General features: G+C 43.1%; 2 protein-coding genes across 2 annotated transcripts in view; one reads left to right on the top strand and one right to left on the bottom strand.

Moving 5' to 3' along the window:
* Positions 1-8,785: 8,785 nt before the first annotated feature.
* Positions 8,786-22,247, bottom strand: part of LOC119648332 — a 45,091-nt gene continuing 31,629 nt past the window's right edge. Inside the window, exons 2-3 of the mRNA XM_038050026.1 lie at positions 15,723-15,747; positions 8,786-9,307 (exon numbers count right to left, since the gene is read on the bottom strand). Coding sequence (XP_037905954.1) covers positions 9,159-9,307; positions 15,723-15,747 — 174 coding nt within the window. The 3' untranslated portion in view covers positions 8,786-9,158. The remainder of the gene's footprint in view (positions 9,308-15,722; positions 15,748-22,247) is intronic.
* On the top strand, positions 14,670-15,548 carry LOC119648331 (general odorant-binding protein lush). The gene is made up of 5 exons (XM_038050025.1): positions 14,670-14,830; positions 14,891-15,019; positions 15,122-15,157; positions 15,255-15,369; positions 15,425-15,548. Exons 1-5 carry the CDS (start codon positions 14,768-14,770, stop codon positions 15,511-15,513), a joined length of 432 nt encoding a protein of 143 aa, XP_037905953.1. The 5' UTR covers positions 14,670-14,767; the 3' UTR covers positions 15,514-15,548.

Raw genomic sequence — 22,247 nt, 5'->3', positions numbered from 1 at the left:
TTTTTTAAAAACAAAAGGTGGCATTTAACAGAACAAAAAAACTCCACTGTTTCTTTCTTTTGTTGTATATCACGTCCCCTAGGACACCAATCGATTTTTTTTTTGAGGATTGCGGGGTCCTAAATCCAAGGGAGAGGTGAGGCAGCATCTGACGATTTGCCTCTGCCGTGGTAAAAAACTGCAAAGCCGTCTTCGGCTAGTATGAAATCGAAACTAGGGAAAATTGACTTGTCAAGACTTTGAATTTGAGAATCATATTCCCCAAGAAAAATCTATGGAAGGCATGTTTCCCCAGGAAGAAATCTGTTGGAAGCATTGTCTCTCCTTCAACGGAAAGCCTGCAATTAGTACTTACAGAGAAGAGAAACGAGAGTACAGCAACTCTCATGATAGAAGAAACTAGAAACACGACTGCGGCCAGCGCGTCTGTATCACACCGAGGACCGTGAACCTGGGATGGCTCTAATCCGACCCATAAGAAGGCAATGCAAAAGAAAATGAAGCTTATTGAGAAGGACAACGTAGGCATTGTTCCACCAACAGTCGTGGTAATGTATAGAGATATTGGGCTTGCGTGGAAGGTGGGGACAAGCTTCTAACCCCGGTGAAAGCCATACTGAGTACAACAGTTTTCTCGGTCAGCGGCAATACGCAAAACTTTGAAGTATTCTGCACTAGGGTCAGCTCTTGCAGAATATTCATCTAAGGAAGCGAAAATGCCAAAGACCCAACCTACGATTCTACAGGAGTGCTTGTGGAAGCAAATATTGTAGCCTGGACCGATTCCAAGAGTTAATAATCAAAGTTTGTACGATGTGGTTCTTTCTTGGAGTGTTTTAATGGAACTATAATAAATTAGTACCTGCAAGCAATCTTAGCGGCCAACTCCATCGAAGGTGGTCCTAAGACCGTTTGGGTAGGGAAGATTGGCTAGCCATCATCGTCTTCTTTCCAAAGGTGGAAATCTTCTTGTTGGATTTTTACTCATTAAAACCATCACCTAACTGCTATCGTCCTCCTCGCGAAATCATCACACAGAATTACGTCGTGGGGTGCACATGGCTTTTACCTTTCCCTTCGCCCATCAATTGCATATGCAACCACGTGTTCCTCGCCTTCTCTGCGTCTCTCAACCTGCACTGAGTCCGCCCCACTATATCGATAACTGCATTCCACTAGCACGCAAGTATTTTCCCAATTAGGCAGCTGGTGTTGCTGTTCCCCCCAATGTCTTCTCTAGGTTCTTCCATTTCTTTGTGATTCAACGACAATAGAAGAGAACATTTATAGAGATATTTACGATTCTCTACGTCCACACCTTCATGCTTCATCAGTCCATTCCGCTCATTCCCATTGTTTTTAACTTAACGATGCCTCCCTTTTGGCGTTTTTCACGTACCAATCGGAGAAAGGAACGGATCCATCATAGATGCGCATGATCTCATCAGCTAAAATATTGATCGACACTGCCTAGGCGTCATCTGAGATGGTTCTAAAACTAAAGCATACTCTTTCTGTAAACCGCACTCATCTTGTGAGCAATCCATGTGACATGCAGTGTAGTTGCCCAAACTGGCGCTGCGTAAAGCGCCCCAAACCATCAGCATTTGGCATCAGCCTTGCCTTGCTTTCCATGTTAGGATGGTCTAACATTGGATACCTTAGTAAAAACATATTGCAAATGCTGCTTGAAATTCCGCCTAACATCATTCTGCAGTGGTTTCCTTCCTCTTCGTGATAAGCACCGCCTCTGTCTTTCTCCGCGAGTGCAACACGTGCATCTTTTATCGACTTCTTTATAGCAGTGATTGCTTTAGATGAATACATTTCAACATCTACGGAATACTTTGCAACCAAAGTCACTTCTATTTCATCGGCATAACCACCTACTGTGCCTTGAGCCACTGGGATTTTGAGGATATCCTTATAAACGATGTTCCACAATAACGATCCGAGCACAGAGCCCTGTGGCACACCAGCGGAGGCAATGCATTCTCTGGGTACAGTGTCTGCGTCGTACCAGAGTTTTCTATCTATTAAATAGCTGTCGACAAGCTCAGTGAAGTAACTGGGTAGGCCAAAAACGTCCTTATAAGGTTCCAACTGGTCGAGTTGAATGTATTTTGCACATCAAGGGTAATCACTGCACAATACTTGCTAGTGCCATCCTTTATGTACATCGCATTTTCAGCTAAGCTTGTGGCCAGTTTAATGATGTCGATCTGGCTGTGCGGAAGCTTAACTGTCGGTCTGATAAACCTCCCAGACACTCTACAGCCGGAAGCAATCTGTTATAGATTATTCGCTCTAGCATTTTCCTCGTAGTATCCAATAGACATATAGATCTGTAGGGAGATGATTCACCAGGAGGCTTACTAGGTTTAGGCAACAGTATTTGGTATTTCCATGTCCCGGAAAAGATTCCATTCACCAAGTATGCTTCATACAATACAAATATGCCTGATCTCGACTTAGCGGCCAGTTTAATGGCTTTATCTCAATTACAACCCTATAGGCGCTTCTCGCCTCTGCCTAGATTTGTTTGAAACAGTCTATCTTTCTTCGCAGCTTCAGGTTCTACTTCACCACCTAGTCAATCTCTGGTTCACTAGTCTGGCTCGATGACACTCTGACCGAAGATCAGGCAGTTAACTATTCCACCAGCAGTTTGGTCTTCTTTTGGGGAAAGTATAATCCCTCGGCATTGATCAATCACTTGCCGTCGCGATGCATTGCAGGCTATAGAGGAGGGGGGACACAATTCTGAACGAAGAACTTTGTCGGCATAGGACTGTGGAAGACGGGAGTGTCAGTTGCAGGTTGATAGGTTACACATTAAGATAGGGTGACAAATCCATTGCATGTCATACAGGAGCCTTTTCTTTACTTGTTAAACCTTTTCTTCACATGTTAAAATTTTCTTTTGATTTCCATTTAATTATGAATGAGATACTACAGGTAACTAGCAATGGGTGGAAAAGAACGATACTGCTTTTCGTATATTAGTTCGCTGATTGACACACATGTTTTTACCTTCATTATGGAGAAACAAAATCAGCCGGTAACTGACAAGCTAAGCGATATACAAATGATTCATGTTGACGGACATGAGTACTTACTGTCAGCAAGAAGTCCATTCTGGGGTCCTCGACCGAAGATTGTTTTCTGAACATACACAGCCATGGTTCGTCCCAACGTATCTTCCAGGCTTGTGACTGGCAAGCCCAGGTGTTACTGAGGCTTAGCAGTCTTGCTTGCTAGATGCTCTTATTGTACTCCTACACCTTCTCCCCTTGAAATTACATATTAAATACGCTTGAGTCCATTGAACGGACTCAATGAGCGAGGATGCTAAGCTGCGAAGTCCTACAGCCACACTAACAGCCTAGATTTTGAAGCGAAATTTCCCCATGGAACTGACCACAATAGAATAGAATCGACGGATCAATTATGATCTCGAATTCAGGACGGAGAGTATTCTCGGATATACACAGGGTGATCAAATCGTACGGCCTTCCAGAATATGATAGTGCGTTCTAGACTGGAGTATCGGCGACAATACTGAAGGCATGTCGATGATAGGGCCATGATACGAGCCCCAAACGCAACATAGTAATTTTTACCATTACTCAGTGACAAAATCTCGCAAGTAGATGGAGCTTCGCAGAGACACGCTGAGCAATGTAGGCAACATCTTGTACAAGATTACAACGATTTGCACGAACTCTGACCAATAGGGAACCACACCTACAGACTCGGCAAACCCTACTATTCAGAGACAGTGAGAAGGAAGAGAGTATGGGCATTCTCGGCAAATCCTACTATTCAGAGTCAGTGAGAAGGAAGAGAGTATGAGGCATTCTCTTTGCAATTACCCAGCTCTAACTAGAGACAGTGTGAGGACACTAAACCAATAACTCTTTGACGACCTCAGTGACATTATTGGATATAGGATAGGGGAGCCAATATTCTCCGTGGCGGCCACAGACTGAAGATCTGGGCCGGCTAGACTGAGTGTGTGACATCGAAACAACGTACCATAGCGTTAATTAATATTTTAACTCATACCCAACCGTGAATAAAGAAGTATGGTAATTCATCAGATTAAGAACCTTGATTTTGTAGTTCCTCTCTATGATTATCAGAGGTTACGTCTTTTCTGAAAATCACGAACCGAGCGGATACCAAGAAAAAACATAGCATAATTGTTGTTTATTGACTATTTGTAGAAAACTGCACTTTGAATTTTAAATTCAGTTCATCCAAGAAAGTTTGGCGCGAGGTCATATCCTTCTAGCAGTTCATTTGAACTTATGTGTTGTACTTCTGATGTTCTCTATGTTTGCCCTGTCGAATGGCTTTTAAGGATTATAAAAACGGTTGCATTCTTAGTCTAGCATAGTCAGTCATATTTCCGTTCTTCACGAGCAACCTCCTCCATTAGCTCTTCTCCTTTGCGATTTTATGTAATTTTACGCTCGATAGCAAGAAGAGCAATGGGATTACGGTACGGTACGCAGGTACTAGGCAAGCCACTTACGATGTACTTCCTTGCCAAGGCCGTCAGACTATACCTATGTGCGGTAGAACAGAACAGACTGCGTTTAATTTATCAGAAGACATTGCCTGCTAGACGTAGGACCCCCAACATTTACCATTAGCTCACTAAACGCCGAAACTCCAGCTGCTCATCGTAAAGTTAATAGTCAGTCTTATGTACAATTGGTTTTGGCTCGATTATCGACCCGCCAATCGATATGGGATGCATTGTCGGAATTATCTCTTTAGTCTTCTGGCATGTCAAGTTCAAACAGACTATCGTAGGAAGTCTTCCACAGGTGCAGCCTTAGGATGGATCCCTGCGCTACCTCCAACGTGACTTCAATTCTGCTCTGAGCCTCTAGCAATTCTTCAGATAATCCCTGAATATCCGTAAGAGACACATAGCTTGGCAGGTGTAAGTCTGGTGTGCCTAGAAATTGAAGGCATTTCGGATCAAGCGTTACGAGGAGTACCACCCGTCGAGCTCGACGGTTATATGCCTCCGCTCAATCAACGGCATCCTCGACTTGAATGACAGCATCAAATGTGGATCTCCCTACTCTAAAGTCGAACTTCCTTGGAGATAAGTCTCAAGTAGCATGTATCTCTTCAGCGTGTCTATTTCTGATGAACTTTGCTAGCACTTTCCCGGCTGTATCAACCATACAAAGTGCTCGGTATGAAGACAGTTACTGATTGTCGCGATATCTTTGCCGATCAACGCAAACCTCCCCACCTTTCACGGAGAAGGGTGTTTGTGGAAATCTCCTGCTTATGCCGTCCTTCGACCCTCCCACCGATTTGGATATCCAGTTCGCTTGTTCGGGGATGAGATGTCTACCTCCGGAATAATAATAATAATGGTTAGCCCAACAACCCCACAAGGCCTTGAAGTATGTTAGAACATAACATTCATAACGGTACACTACAGAACACTGTAGGAGGCAATATTGGTTAGCATTGCGCTCGCCGGGGATTATTACCTTGATTTGACTCAGATACCCATTCACAGCTGAGTCGACTGGGTGTCCGACATCCAGTCACAATAACAAATCTCTCGGCCACCAGTTAGACTTGAACCGCGACCTTCTGCTACGACAGCTCAGCGCTCTAACAACTAGAGCCATCCGGAGATCCATAAAATGCTGAAAAAACTCCCACGAAACCTTTAATTCTGTTTGTAAAAGATTTTTATTACAAAGTGATTGATTTACATTTATTTTTCTTACAATGTTGTATCTTCTTTTATTTCACTGTTTCGATGTCTCGTTACCAGGTAAACAGCCTTTGAAGGAACAGCCGAAGGCAATCATCTTGTCCCCAAACAAGCGAACTAGATAACCAAACCCATGAAAGGATTGAAGGACGGCCTGAGCCAGGAGATTCCTTCAAACATTTCGGTTTGGGTTTTTGAAATTAGGAGTTTAATCCCGTTCAGTCATGAATCAAAACGTGAGGTTGGAATGTCATAGACTTTTGTCCACTTAACGGTGATGGCCCACGGAACTCTCGAACTTTAAATGAGACCGTATCCAGAGTTCAGTAATTTAATTCTAGCAGCGTATCTGGAAACTTTATTTCCAGATCAGTACCATTGCAATTGATCGGAATACGATCGGTTTCTCCCTTGAATATAACTCCAATTTTGGGTTTTACATGGCGGATGTTTAAGCAATTTGGCCAAATTTTCTCCAGCAGCCGCATGTTTGGAGCCAGCCCAATGAAAACAAGTCTGCTTGCGCATTTAACCTCTTCCGTCGTTACATCACAGGCTATGCAAATAGCCTGTTTAGACATAGCGATATTCTTTTCCGTCATTGCATCAGCATGTTACTTGTCAAATGGTGTATTAGGCCTCGACATGACTCTCTTCCGTGTCATCACTTCGCAACCCAACAGCAGGTGTCGATTTGCCACAAACAACAAAATACATAATAATAAACAAGTGTTATTGTCTTGTGTACAAGAACACTTTCGAATCAATATGTAAACACGGAAGGGTCAAAGATAGGTGAATTAAAGAATGACATTACTTTTAATTTTTAGTATTCAAGAAGTCTCTGGACAGAGCTAAAGTGTTCTAATCGAGAACACTTTATCACGCGCGGTCACTCTTTAATTCGCTTATTAGGATTAATTAGAAAATTGTCAAAAAGTAGAATAATGTTGTTTTTTGGTAATAAAAGTTTTTAGAAGTGGAAACGCGAGTGTTCTTAATAAATCCAAGTGAGCATCAACGTAAGTATAATTTTTAACTCTTTAGCTTTTTCTGTGTCAGAATACCCCATCGTTCCGCAGTTAAGTTTCGGCAACTCGGAACGAGAGCAACCACGGTCATCAAATTTAAAATCCAGGAGCTAGTGCGCGAGCTTGGCCAACGCCCAAGCAGAGTAGCCCATGGAAGAGGCCGTCTAGGATATCGCCGAAACAGCGGATATACTCCCCATTGACCCAAGGCTTCAACTCACACCAGTCGCGTAACTCGCTATTTCCCTGCAAAATTTCTTTTATGCACTCGGGTCCAGTTCGAATTAGCCCAGCTTCATAAATGCGGGGGATGATTCCGTAGCATCCTTCTCAAAGAAGAACTTTTTATTCTCAGGCCCTGTAAACAATACCCGAAAGGGCGCTGCTACTCCAAGATCCCAGGTATAGCTTTTTGTGTCGAGAGTGACGATAACAGCTACTTACCTAAATCTTTCCTTATCGGCGAGAAGAATCAGGTATTCTATGGAGACCAGCTCATTTTGAAGTCATGCTGATACTGGATGTGCCTCAAAGATCTGTGTTTTGGTCTGGCTAGTTCTGGCAGAACTATCCCAGGGACCTCTTTGTTGATGCGGAAGACATACTCAATAAGCTCCTTTACGCGCCGAATATTACGGAGCTTGTGTGCTACTGGGGTCCTAATTTCCATAGAAAATTCCGAGATTTCTTGGCTAAGCATGGATTTTTTTGCTTATTGGTTTGTTCCTCGACTTGATGGTATTCTAGGTTCACGATATTGAGCGTCAAGGTCGCAATTTTGACTTGCTGATTCTTCATAGCCTCTTGCCGTATATGTACATCTCGGTAGCTGAGATAAGCTACTGTCCCTGATGCCACCAGACCAGGTATATACTTACCGCCTAACTTCAGGATTCCGCTTCCCACAAGCGAACAAATACCTTGAACCCTCTTTCTGCGTTGTTGTATATCCCTTTCAGCTCCCGACTGACGTCATCAGCTTGCAACTCGCTTGCTATTTTGAGTTCGTTACAGTAGTCTCAGATTTCTCCCTCTGATTGTGACTCGCATATTTTTCCAAATTTTTATAAATTTACGATGGTATACTTTAGGTCGAAAACTTTCGCCTGCACTAAGCCCAAGTTAACTACACTGGACCCCAGCACTGGATCTATCGACCAGGAGGTTACACCGGCCGACAAAAAGCATAGGCACAAACAAGTCGCTGCTTGTACCATTAATCATTGCTTCCGTTTAGGTCTTCTCTGTGATCGGACCGAGATTTCCACCAGCATTGGATCGAGCCTTGACTTGTCGCTGGGTTGCTTGTTTGACAGAAGAGGCAAAAGTTGATGAACGATTCGATGAATGCTATCACTGCCAACAGTTTTACGCCGCGATTCTCGGATTTCCTCGACTTTGAAAACTCGCGCTTGCTGGGCATCTAGGATCTTTTGATTCTCCCTTGATGTGTTTGATGAAAGTGGGAGACTTCATTAAAGTGACCTGAAGGAGCTCTCTTCTACGACCACTCAACACCACAGGAAAAATAGAGAGCTTGTTGAGGACGCACTGCTGAAGGAGTTTCCTTCTGCGATCGTTCAACCTCAATTGAAAAAATAGAGAGTTTGCCGAGGAAACACTATCGAAGGAACTACCTACAACCACGAAAGTACAACTCAGAAGATAGAGGGTTTGTTGAGGGCGCACTGGCGAAGGAGCTTCCTTCTACCACCACTCAAGCACAACAAAAAAAATAGAGTTTGCTGGCGACGCACTGTTGGAGGAGCTTTCTACTGCGATGAATCAAGCCGAATATAACGAAGTTAAGTTTTTGTTGGGAACGCACTATTGAAAGAGCTTCCTTTTGCTACTGCTCATGCAAAAAACCAAAAAGTTGAGTTGTTGGTAAGCGCGCACTGCAGAAGAAGATGCATTGCACGGACTCATAATGTTCATCACTTCATTCTCATCTACAAGCAAACCCTTAATTATTAATAAAGGAAAATAGCTCTTTATTGTAGTTTAGTTTTATTCAAATCCATTCTTTTTCCAATACATATATCGTACATAGAAAAGGGTAGAGTAAAAATAAATATACAAATAGTTTTGGTACAGACATCACATAATCTAATTGATTTTTTTCTCATTTTTCCTGCGTTTTATTATAATTTCGTACTGATTTATAAACGTTTTTTTTGTGGGATTGCCAAACATTTATACCAACCGGTATTAATACTAAATGGTTGTCTGGAAGAATGTGATAATTTCGTGAAACGTTGATTGATTATCTCTTAATATTAATTTAAATAAAAAAATAACCTAAATGGATTTAAAATTCACGAGACATTATTCCATATTATAATGGGTTGTAGAAAGCTAGGCTCCTTTTAATTTTTTGAAGATCTTTTGGTTGATAGACGTTGGGCTGGAACTGTAGCTGAATTGGCGCAGTTGCAGATTATGTCGAATAGCCGGGTCATGACTCCTCGAGCCCGATGCACAATGCGACCATTTCTAAAGCTGGATAAAACTGAATCTGAAATGAAAGAGTTTATATTTGAATTTATCGCAACCTTCTTGAATGATATGGGGTTTTTCAGGTGATTCCAAAAATAAATAAAAATAATATTTAAAAACCAAGGGTATAGAGGGCTTTATAGAAATAAGTTTTGCATATATACATATGTATAGCACAAAGACGTGTGAACCTCTGCCTAAGTTTAATAAGGAACACTTTCGTGATCTCGCTGGCGTGCTCCTTTTGCTGGCGTTAGTGAAGTTGTGGACCTCATCCTGAAAAAGCAAACAAGTCGGGAAACCGGGAGCTGGGCGCTTCAGGTATGAAAGGTTTTGTTTGATTCTTCTGTGAGTGTAGAACTATCCCATTTGTACGTAGCCCGTTATGTATATGCATTTAGCATGTCTGACTACCCACTTTAGTGTGATATTTAATTGCAGTAATTTTACAGGGTAAAGTCAACTTTGAGGTACTGTACCTTTGTTAGTAATAATATGATTTTGATCAAACTTGGGGATAATATGCTTCATATTATATTTTATACTACTACCAACTTTTATAAATCTGGGATAAACTTAAGGGGGGTTCTACTCAATTTCCCCAAAAATATGGTAATATACTATTTTTAACTAAATTTGAACAGATATCGATATGGAGAGTATTTTGAGGCCTGGGCACCATATAGAGGCAGCTTCATGAATTCAGATTTTTCGGTTGGGTAATTTCTGAGAATGGGAACGTTAAAGAAATCATCACTTTCCAACCCTCCGACTCCCCGCCTGTTTAACAAATCTCAAAACTAAGACCGGCTTCGAAAAGTACTAATTGAGACATTTCATTTGATGCCCCACATGACTATATTCGGTGAAAAAAATTTTTTCACCCCCCTTTTACATGTATGGGAACCCCCCCTAAATCTCAACGTATCACTCACTGCATGTCTGGGGGTCCACAGTTCCCACTTTCTCACCAAATATCGTGCCAATCGGTATAGCCGTTTCTGAGAAAAGTGCCTATGACAGACAGACAGACGGACCCACTACTTTGGAACACCATGTACAACGATGTACTTAATCTTCCCCTTCCGAGGGAAGCCACAATGGTGGGTTACGCTGACGACATAGCACTAGTTGTTGTCGCAAAGCATCTCGAAGATACTGAGTTATACTCAAGCAAGTCAATCAGTGCTGTTAAAAGTTGGCTAAAGAGCTCTGCTCTGACACTTGCGGAGAAAAAAACGGAAGCGGTCCTCATCACTAAGCGCCGGAAGAGAAATTGCGCCTGTATTAGAATCGGGAAAAATATCATCACTTCCAAGCCGGCCATCAAATACTTGGGGGTGGTGATAGACAGGAAGCTTGGCTATAAGCAACATGTGCGGTATGTTTGCGACAAATCATCAACTGCAAGTATGGCCCTGCCAAGGATGATGCCGAACGTGGGAGGGCCACGGCATACCTGTAGATTGCTTATGACCAGGATGGTGACCTCGATCATGCTCTATGCAACCTCAGTTTGGAGGGAGGCGTTGCGGATGTCAGGGAACGCTACCAAACTGAGTTCAGTCTACAGGAAGACAGCCCTGAGGGTATGCTCTGCCTTCAGGACTGTCGCAGATGATGCAGCATTCGTCATCTCTGGAATGATGCCCATTGACATCTTGGCCGATGAGATGGCGAGCATATACAATGCGAAGCCAACCTCTTCCTCATCGCGGACGAAGAAGACTGAGAGGGAGAGATCCATAAATAGATGGCAAGAGCGGTGGCCTCACAGGCTCATTCCTGCCATCAATGAGTGGCTGGAGAGACGATAAGGTGAGATTAATTATAATCTCACCCAGTTTCTCACGGGGCATGGACGATATCTCCAATACCTTCACAGGTTTAAATTGGAGACCTCACCCGACTATCTAAATTGCGATGGAGTCCCAGAGGACCCAGAGCATGTATTCTTCCACTGTCCGAGATTTGTGGAAGAAAGGGGCAATCTAGGGGAGACTTTAGGAGAGGTGCCGGTTCCAGAAAATCTGGTGCCGAAAGGGCTATCACATCAAGAAAATTGGGATGCGGGCAACTGCATGATCGCATCTATCCAAAATAAACTGCGAAAAGCAGAGGAGGGGAGAAAAACGCAGTCACGTGTACCGCATATAGAAGAAAGGTGACTAAGCAAGTGAGCTGACTCCGCCCCGTGATGTAATACTTTATGGTGTTTCCGCGGGGCAGAGAGGGAGTCGGAGGTGGTTTTAGTGAGTAAAAATCCCACACACTGGTGTGTCCAGACCAGTGTCTTTTGAAGATTACCACCTCCTCACAAAAATGAAAAAGACAGACGGACAGACAGACATTGAACCGATTTTAATATGGTTTTGTTTTGCAAACAAATCCTTAAAAATGGGCTTTTCCTCATTATGCGGTCTTCCAGCCTGAAGTGTATGTGATCCTAAGAACAGAAACCTGAGAGATTGGTGAGCGAATGATGAATGAATGGTAGGCGCATCACAATTTGTAACGATAGTCAAGTTCCATCGTGGACGTTGTGCAGTCCTTCCATCACCTCCGGAATATAGAAACCGATTGAAATCTATTTCTAGATTCAATGCGGTGGGACTATTCTGGGTATCTGGGCATTGTGGTGTAGAGGGAAATGAAATCCCGGATGCCTTAACAAATGAGGGTTTATTCTCCCCCATCCCGGGACTGGAACCAACAATTGGAGTACCAGTCACATTAGCTAATGCTGCTATTAAAACTGGAATAACAGCAGGTGGCACATTCTTAAAGCTGCCAGACACACCAAGCTTTTCCTGTCAAAACCGAACAAACATTTTCTGAAATTTATCCTATGGAAAAGCAGGAAGACTTGCAGAACTATTGTGGGCATTCTGATTGGCCATAATTCACTAGCTGGACATATGTTCAGAATAGGGATTCTCCACGATGATACGTGTCCACTATGTAATGAGAAAGCGGAATCGCATCAGACATCAGCGGGTAGCATCACATCCACTATCAAAACATGAACAGCACTGGCACATTTCGTTAGACGGGCGAATCGATTGCAATTTGCCACACCTGCATACACACATACACGAAAACCATGTACAATGAAGTGTTTTTCCACGATTTTTCGAAAAGTTTGCACTTCTCCTTCACTCTTCTACACCACATTGTTCTAAGGCGACCCACCCGTCAGATATTTTGAGGTAGTGGGTTCGATTACATGGCATAACTACCAATTGAGTTACCGCCCTTTCTGCCACTTTTAATCAACACCTCCATTAATATGTGATCCGTATGTTGTCCAAGGAAGTGTTAGGCCAAACTGTGCCACTGATAAAACGTAGACATGAATTGATGGTGGTCGCTTTCCATTTACTACACCCATAAAATAACACCGCAAAAAACAATGGCGCGAAACAGCCTCGACTTAGTATTGAAATACTTCAATAATTGAAATAATTCTAAATTTTGAACAAAACAGCAGAGACAGACTTAACGCTGTTAATGCATCGAACCATATCCAGTACCGTGCCCCCGTCTGCAGAAACAACTGCATCCTAAATATACAAATTGATCAATAACGTCGATGTTTTTTCTTAATGTAGATAGGAAGAGTGCGACGACTCATCATACTAGGAACCTTGGTTTTGTTGGTGTTTATTATCAGTCCGACCCTACTTGCCTCCTCTTAAAAGTCCAGAGCCATTTGGCAAAGGCCCATGACTCGGTGAGAGAGCAAACAAATGTCTTCAACCAGGAAAGATGACAAAATTCATTGAACCCCTCCACGTCTTCCAGCCAAGGCAACGTGAAGTACCGACAACAGGAAAAAAAATAATCAGTGATAAGATCCAATTCTGGGCAACTCCATTTTGAACTTCAAATTTCCCTGAGATTCTACTTCGATGTAGCACATATTCCGCAATCACGTATCCCTTTGATAATAGCTACTAGCTTCTTTTTTCGCCCCCTACATGAGGATGGACTATTCCGTAGCCTACATAACGACGAAATCTATGAGCGATACCATGATCGTTAGGTTGTGGATAAAATTTCGAATCAATAGGTTACGGTGGACGGGTCACTTAATCCGTATGGATGAGGATGATCCAGCTTGGAAAGTCTATAAGGGGAATATCTATGATACAAAAAAAAGACGAGGCAGACCCTGCCTGAGATGGAACGATGGCATAGGTCAGACAGCTTTTAGGGATATCGAATTGGTGGACCTCGTCGCAAAACCGGGATATCTGGAGTTTCTTATTAAGGCAGGCCTAGATCGGACACCGGTTGTTGCGCCGTTGATGATGATGTTGATTCGCTTCTTTGAACTGCTGATTCCGCGTAGAGCATTCCAGATACAATCCCTGTTCACCCTATACAAAGCTTTCTTGAAATTGATGAAGAGCAGATGGAGTGGTGATCTGATCCAAAAGGTGTTGATGTGATCGGTACAGGAGGATCGAAAGCGGAAACTAGCCTGCTCTCTGTCCATCAAGGTGTCGGGTGGTTCTTTCACGTATTCCAGGATGATTTTAGCTAGAATCTTCCTGACAGCAGGAAGAACGCCCGTTCAGTTGTCGTACCCAAAACAAGAAACTTGGTGGCCTTAAGGATCTGGGGTCTTAAAGATCTTTAGCTGCTCATCATCGTGGATGAGAAGTCTATCGTTAACATTCGTCACAGGAACAACGCAAGACTTACTTGCTTTGATCTTTCATATCTGCGGCAACTTCTGGTTTAATCGCCACCTCAATTGTGGAGTTACTTTTGGATCTGGGTACACCAAATTGTACTTTTCGCCTTTTTCACCGTAATGGAGATCCAGTTCGTCACGCTCCCCTTCGCTCGCAGTCAACAACAGAACTCTCAGTTCTTTACTTTCATCGATCCATCCAAACATTTCCGCAGTCAACCAAATCTTGTAACATTCTTTTGAGACGTGGCTGACAACTTCATGCAGGTTGTTTAAAGTTTGTGTCGTTTACGCAATTAGACAGTTTTCCCACTGCTTGGAGACAGGTTAATCATAGAGATGACAGACAAATCAATGGGTTTCACACAAAATAATCCCGAGCTTTGTAAACCTAATCGGTGGACTCGATTATAGCTTGATTATTTGTAATGTCGAAAAGATAATTATGCAACAAACATCTTTTTAGTACTTGTAACATCGCAAGAAAACTGTTATGAAAATCATCTATTAATTAAAAAATGCCATAAAACACGATATACTTCGGTATTAAATCCAAAACTTAAATTGATTTAAATTGAGGGTCTTCACTATTATTTTCTTGACACTATATGCAATCAGCTATCACGAACTCATCCAGTAATTATAAAAATACTACAAATTCACGCAATCTTTTTAATAAAAGTACAACAGTTCATTTCCTCCGAATCTATAAAACCTTGCAGCGTATTTTTTTGCAGTGAGTTCAACTTCCGCAATCAGTCAGAGTAATTCTTCAGAATGAAGACAATAAAGATTCTATTTTTATTTAGTTTTAGTGGATATCTCAAATTGTATGATTGTGTAAGTATAAAATCTATTTCCATACACTTTTAGTCTGATTTTGAAAAATCTTCCTTACAGCTTTCCATGAAACAATTCGATGCTTCCTTAAACACAATGCGTTCGCTTTGCCAACCCAAACATAAAGTATCTGTGGAGATGCTCGACAATCTAAGGAAGGGAATTTTCGTTGAAGATCGCGAGTTGAAAGTATGTATTTTTGTTATTTAAAGAGAAATTTACCGCAACATTGCAACTTTTCTTCTCATTCTTATAATTGCTCGTTTATTCTTTGATACTGTTCATCGCAAGTGCTACACAAGGTGTATCGCCCAAATGACTGGCACGGTTAGTTGACTGTTCAAATTATTCTAATCTAAATATTTATAATTCTAATTATATTTAAATATGATTTAATCAATGATGAAATCAATTTGTTCGACAGCTAAGCAAGAAAGGAGACATCATCAATCAACGTATGTTGGCTCAAATTGACATCATTGTGCCAGATGAATTACGACCTTTGGCCCGAGAAGCATTCCTCCATTGTCAAGATGTTCGTAAGTAATTAAATTTCATAAATCATCTTAAAATACTTTAAAATATATTTTTTAGCAAAAGACTATAAGGAATCATGCGATAAAGTGTTTTACTTAACAAAGTGTGTACAAGCATACAGTCCAGAGCATTTTAAGTTTCCCTAGCTTCTTTTAATAAATAAATAAAAGTAACTGAAAAAGGAAGTTTAATTAAAAATATCTTAAAGTGAGAGCAATGGAAAGGAAAATAATCCATCAAAGTTTTGCCTCTTGTTATTTGTTAACCATTCTGTGCAACTAAAATCTCATTTCCAAATACAAACCTTTTTAAGCCTTAAATAGAATATTAGTGAAGAATAAACAAGAATACTTACTTTCACGGGAAGATTTTCCACGTCCCTGAAATAAAAATGGTTGAAAAATTATTACATATCTCTGTACTATAGTATGTGAAAAGCTCCCCAGCAGTAAGGAGACCAGTGAGAATAAGTGAAAATATACTCAAGTTAATTAGAATGCTGAATCAAGACCCTGACGGTGAGAACCGATTTCATCTGCCAGTCAATTGGAAAAGATGAAGACGGATCTAAGACTTGACTACTCGCATTGACAATTTTTTTTTACCAACTGGATGAGCTTCACTCAACATGAATGAACAACCAAAATGATGTCCAGCGACACGAAATTTGAGAAAGCTTGTCAAAAGTTGCCAACAGGCGTCTCTTCGTGTAAATTTCAAGGTAAAATAGAATCCCGTGAGCCAAATTCTTGATTTGTGTTCGTAATTTTTGCAGATAAATATACTCCTAATTTTTATTGACTGGCAGAACCAATACTGTTCTTTGGTTCCTTTTGCTGACCACGATTTTTTAATACTATACTCTCATTATTTATCTGAATGGACCTAGGACTTCAGAGGTCGTCTACGATCCTGAACGGGTCGCTCACGACTCAGGGAGTGACGGCCCTGATGAGCCCAAGCAAGGACTTATGAACCTCCAGCTCGCCTTATGCTCGCTTTTCTCCTGGGTAGTAACCTTGGAAAAGTATCTCAGTGAAGACCGGCTGCATCACTTGATGAAACCCATCCAAATGCAGAGGAAGTCTCGAAAAGTGATGCGACTCCCAGTGTGCGAACAGTAATCAGTTTTGGAACAGGAAAGTCCACAGTGGACGTTGCCATGGAGATCGTGGATGCGGCTCATCGAACTGAGCCCCACGACCGTCCATTTTTAAATACGGTGCTCCTCGTAAATTTTGATGTCAGAATGGCTTTGGTTAAGATGGGAAAATATGCTAGGCATACTTGAAAATTCATTCTACCTATGTACCGGAGTACCTATTGCGGATTTTGAAGGATGACTAAAGAGACCGCTCGGTACTCTATGGAACACTGAGAGGCCAGAGGAAAGCGAATGTCACGTCAAGTATAGCACAGAGATCCATCCTAGGGCCGAACCTCTGAAACGCATCTTACAATAATCAGAGGGTGTTATGCACCTATAGCCGGTCGCACTGTTAAACAGACGGAAAGCAGCGTGGGTATGTTGATGCAACGGGCAAACGGATGGATGCTTACTTATGATTTCAATTTTCCGCCCGGAAAAAATAGAAATAATCATGTTAACTAAAAAGAAACTCTGCCTCCCATGTTACCCAGCGAGATGATTATACAGTCAAAACCAATGGTTAAATATCTATGGTTGACGGTCGGCTCCTCAGAAAAGTATGATAAACATAATTCCCTGACTTGAACCCTCTCTAAAGCGGAGAGCGAGAGTTCTCAAATAACAGGGAGGCATTTAATTAAAAGTCAGACGGCGCATTCACCTACCTTATTCAGAGAAAACCAGAGCCAAAACTGAAGCTTGTTTCACAAAGTGTTAATAGAGCTCACCACAGTTTGCCAGAATGGGGAGCCCCCTCCTCACACTTAATATTAAATGGCGCCTTTCACTGAATACCTCCTGATGTGTTCATAGCCCCAAAATCTCTATAAGAGACGCTATACATAACCATTTCCAACTGCGTGCGAGGAACACCCCTCCCACAGTGTTTCTATTGATGGTCGTTTTGTATTTCAGTGGCGATATTTAGCAACTTGTTTACTTTCTCAATTATGTAGTGCGAAGAGAGATAGTGCAGTGAAGAAAAGGGTAGTGAAAAGAAGGATCATGCGGTACAGAAAATGGAAAAGAAACATAACTCCGATGCGCTACTTTTTCCTCTACTTCACGCTAAACTGTTGAATTGAATCAACATAGTCAGTGATGATAGACATAACATATACTTAACAATAGAGAACAGGGAGGGAGAGAACTAACCGATCTAAATTATTCCGCTATCAGTGAAAGTAGGCCTCAATAAGGTGTCAGAAAAGAGAAAACAACGCAACCAGCAAATGCCTAAAAACCAAAATAGGGTAATTCACTCTGAGGAAGGGGTTGTAATCTCGATAGTTGGAAAAGTAGTGTCTACAGTACAATTCGAAGCAAGAAAGCCGTGACTCAAGAGAAAAGTACACGGTGGTTGCACTAAGTTTGAGCCAAAGAGGCCAGAAAACGGGAGGATGAGCCCCAAAACAGTTGTTATCCTAAACAGGAGCAATATTTCCTACGCAGTCATAGTAAAATAAGTAAAACTATTCCCGCTCCAAAAAAATCTACCAAGAAATGTCAGTAAGAATCAGAAGGACCAAATAGAAGAGCTTAATGATGAAGTTAAAAAAGTCTGGTCCAAACAAAGCTGTAGGATTTTGAAAAGAAAAAAAAAATTGCTTGGGGAGAATGCCATAATGCATGCTCAAAGAATAAGATCATCTGCATTCACGTACGAGTAAATGAGGTCACATCTAAGCCAGAAACCAACACTGCACTGCATGACTATTTGCAGCCTCTAGAAGAGGTATGGTGACACGCAAACTATACCACCACCAACAGATTTGGAACACAATTGTATAGCAAACGGGTCGCCCGCTGTCTTTAAAAGCTGAACTCTTTGAAAAGATACTTTGAGTGTCATGAGCCGTTATTTTGCAAGGGTATACCCACATGCAATTAGTCGATCCGATGGATGTAAAAGGCTTAGAGTTAAGGGCTACATTGGTAGAAAGTATGAAACTAATCTCAAGCGCACAAGACTTGAAAACTTAATCTTTGACGCGAAGTCCATGATGATGAGTTCAGTAGGTCAGCGATAGACTGAGGAAGTTCACTAACGCTGACATTCAGTCAACCTTGAGCGACTGTAACTGACTGTATTCAAACGGTGCCTCACTGGTACCTGGTCTAAAAACAAACAACCTGACCCCCTAACCCCACACAAAATGGCCCCTCAAATAGAGGCACATCTTCGTAACACTGAGAGCCAGGTGACCACAGCCAAGAAATGAGAAGTTGAATATTGACCTCCTACGAAAACTACAACCAACAAAGGTCCTCGCTCAAGAAGCAGAGACAAGCAAAAGTAAAATCATATCAGACAGGAAGGAGACAGGACTCAGTGGCGCCGGCTCCCCCTCGGACACCACCTTGTCGTGGTGGGGGAGCCTGTAGTAGTTTACTGCTACACTAAGGGTGTCCAAAATATGAATATGGAAACAATGGATATAAACTCTCCAAGTGGTAAGAAGTCACAGACTTCGAATCCACCCGCGACCATGAGCAATCATGTCGCGGCCGAGGCGCGGATTTTGGAGGCCTCACCACGTTCATATTTGCCTATAGAGCAATCTGTAGAAGGCATGCTTTCCGACTCAGTGGAAAGTTTGCATTTAGTGCCTACGGCGAAGTTAGCCAGAAAGGAAAGTACGGAAGCTCTCAAATTGGGAGAAACTGGAAATCCGACTACGGCCGGCCCGTCCGCGGTACTACAGCCCAAATCTACCCGCAAGCGGAAGAGAAAGGCCTGGCAGAAGGGAACTTCGGCCACTAAGGAGGGGGAACTACAGGCTGAATCCTGCCTCTCCGCCATCCTTACTGGGAAGAGCGGAAGAACGGGAAGCTGGTGACGTGGACGCTACTGGTTCAACGCCAGTATGTGGAAATGGATCCAAGCGGTCCGAACACCGTGAACCTGGAAAGGCCCTAAGCCGACGGCAGAAGAGAGCACTGCGAAGGAAGATGAAGCACCTTGGGAATGAGGACATGGACGTGGCTGTACCACTAGGCGCGGTAACGCCCAGAGAAATCGGACGCAAGGTAGCGGAATCTCCGGCGGAAGGTGGGGATAAACTGGAAACCCCGGTAAGATCCACACTGGACGCACCAGACTCTTCAGTCAGCGGTAATGCGCGCAAGAAGCGTAAGACCAACACATCTGCTGTGGCCGACGCTTTATTGTGCTCCGCACCAGGGCTTACATCCACGCGTCTCGCGGGGATTAGGACCGGTGTGCCGGGAGGTGATCAAATCAGCGAGAGAGATCTCAATGAAGCTGGTCCCTCCCACAGGAATACGAACACGAAGACGGGAAGGAAGAGGACGTATACGCAAGCTGCGGCCTCTGTTCTGACTGCTGCCGTGGGAGTTTCCTCCAAGGATGGCAAAATGTCAGAGGGACAATTTACCATCCTCCAGGAATGCCTGTGGAAGAAAATGATGGAGCCTGGAACGAAGCCACGATTTAACGATCAAGGTTTTCGTGATGGGCTTCTACATTTGGAGTGCGCTGACGAGGCTGCCTTAAAGTGGCTCCAGCAGGTAATCCCAACTTTGAGTTCCGGCGGTCGGCCCAAGTTCACTATTGTGAACACTGAGCTACGCAGGACAGAACATGTCGGATGTTGGCTACCGGGCCCTCGAAGGAAGGCAGAGGACATCATCCGCTTGCTGGGTGAACAGAACCCGGGCATGGACTTTGGACACTGGAGGGTAAAATTCATGAATGCCAGGAAGGACCAATCTACAAACGTGGAGGGCTTCAACTTGGTATTCGAACTGGACCAACAGAGTCTAAATGTGCTCAGGGGAAGTCACCATATGGTGCTCCACTTTTTCCTATATAGACTGAAATTCAGTCATATCAGGAGACTGTAGGGCATCATCTCCATTTTGAGAGCGAAGAACAATGATGGTCTTCGACTTACATAACATAGAGCAAATTGCAGCATCTTCGGTGCGCTCTCCCACAATGGAGATGTGCGCGGAGGATAGTGCATACAGGGGTGGAACCCCCGTATGGGGGCTCGCACTGGGGAAGGGACTACAGAGTGAATCCTACCTGCTAGTAACTTCTCCTACACCTTCCAAGGAACAGGCGGAAGGAAGGGAAGCCAGAGACGTGAACGAAACTGACTTGATGCCAGTTCAAGTGATCGAATCTATGCAACCCGGACACCGCAAACCAAGTAAGGTGCTAAGTAGAAAACAGACGAATGCTCTGCGGGATGAGGTGAGATCTTTCGTGGATGAGAACATGGGAATTGCGGTACTCCCAAGTACGGCTTTTCTCAGAGAAATCAATCACGAGGGGATCGAGTCTCTGGCGGTACGGTGTGGGGGAAACCCCGTCATACGCGGACTGCCGCATACGCTTCTAACTGTTTTCTATAAGACAATAGACTAAGTTTATGTCGAAAAACATAAAGATTGGTCAAATCAACCTGCAGCATGCCAAAGCTCCCTCCTACCTGTTGGCAGCGAGAATGACAAAGCTACAGGATTTCCCCTATATCTTTCTGGTGCAAGAACCGTGGGTTCGATTTAACAGAATCTGTGGTATTGAATCAGGAAAGGGGGCTAGGATCTTCTACGACGAAAGATCCATAAGACCGAGAGCTTGCGTCCTGATGTCAAGACGGTTAGAGGCAACTATGCTGAGACAATATTGTTCCCAGGACTTAGCTACGGTCATCATACAATACCAGATAAATGGCGAGAGGAAAAACATCATAGTTGCCTCCGCTTATTTACCCTATGATTCTTTGTATCCTCCACCGACGCAAGAACTTAGGGATCTGGTGGCGTATGCAGAATCAAGTGGTCTCGAACTCTTAATAGGTTGCGATGCGAATGCTCAACATATTTGTTGGGGCAGTAGCAAATGCAATCCAAGAGGAGAGAAGCTATTTGATTTCATCACTTCAGCTGGTCTTATGACTGCAAACGTGGGGTGCGCCCCTACGTTCGTGGGACCGAGAAGAAGCGAAGTAATTGACCTAACAATCTGTACCCCAAAATTGTTAGAGTTGATTACACACTGGCGAGTGCTAGACGAGGTCTCACTGTCAGATCACCGATATATAGAATTCAATCTGACTATTGCGGGCGAACAGTCTGCAGTACAAAGACGGAACCCTAGGAAAACGGATTGGGCAAAGTTCAATGAACTTCTTGGCAATAAAGTACAGTTCCCTAGGCGACTAAGGACTCCTTTGGTGCTGGAAGATGAATTGAAAACTCTGAACTACACACTTTTAGAGTGTTATGAAGAGGCTTGTCCTATTTCCCGAGGCCAGAGCGGTAAAACAGTTCCTTGGTGGAACCGAGAACTGCAAAAACTCAGGAAATCAACCAGGCGACTTCTAAATCGTGCTGGCAAAAGTAACAAGAACGAAGACTGGTTAAATTTCAGGAACTCACAACGTGAATATAAGAGGCTCGTGAGGTGCTCGAAACGAGACTCCTTTAGAGCGTACTGTGAGGAACTGGAAGGCGAAAGGGAGACTTCAAGGCTGTGCAGAGTCCTCAAAAGGGATGAGTCGGCCAAGTTGGATTCTCTTAGAAAACCCGACGGTACTTTCACGAACTCCAGACTAGACTCAGTACAGACCCTCCTGGAAGTACACCACCCGGGGGAACGGGTGAGAGAAGTGGTAGGGGGAGAGTTGACGGTTCTTGCAACCCCTTCAACACGCAAGTGTTGCAAGAGGAACTGTAACACTGCGAAAGCGGTTGTTA

This window comes from Hermetia illucens, chromosome 2, assembly GCF_905115235.1.
Source record: "Hermetia illucens chromosome 2, iHerIll2.2.curated.20191125, whole genome shotgun sequence".
Lineage (NCBI taxonomy): Eukaryota > Metazoa > Arthropoda > Insecta > Diptera > Stratiomyidae > Hermetia > Hermetia illucens.
The sequence above is the reverse complement of the archived record's forward strand: the minus strand, read 5'-3'. Positions and strand labels throughout refer to the sequence as shown.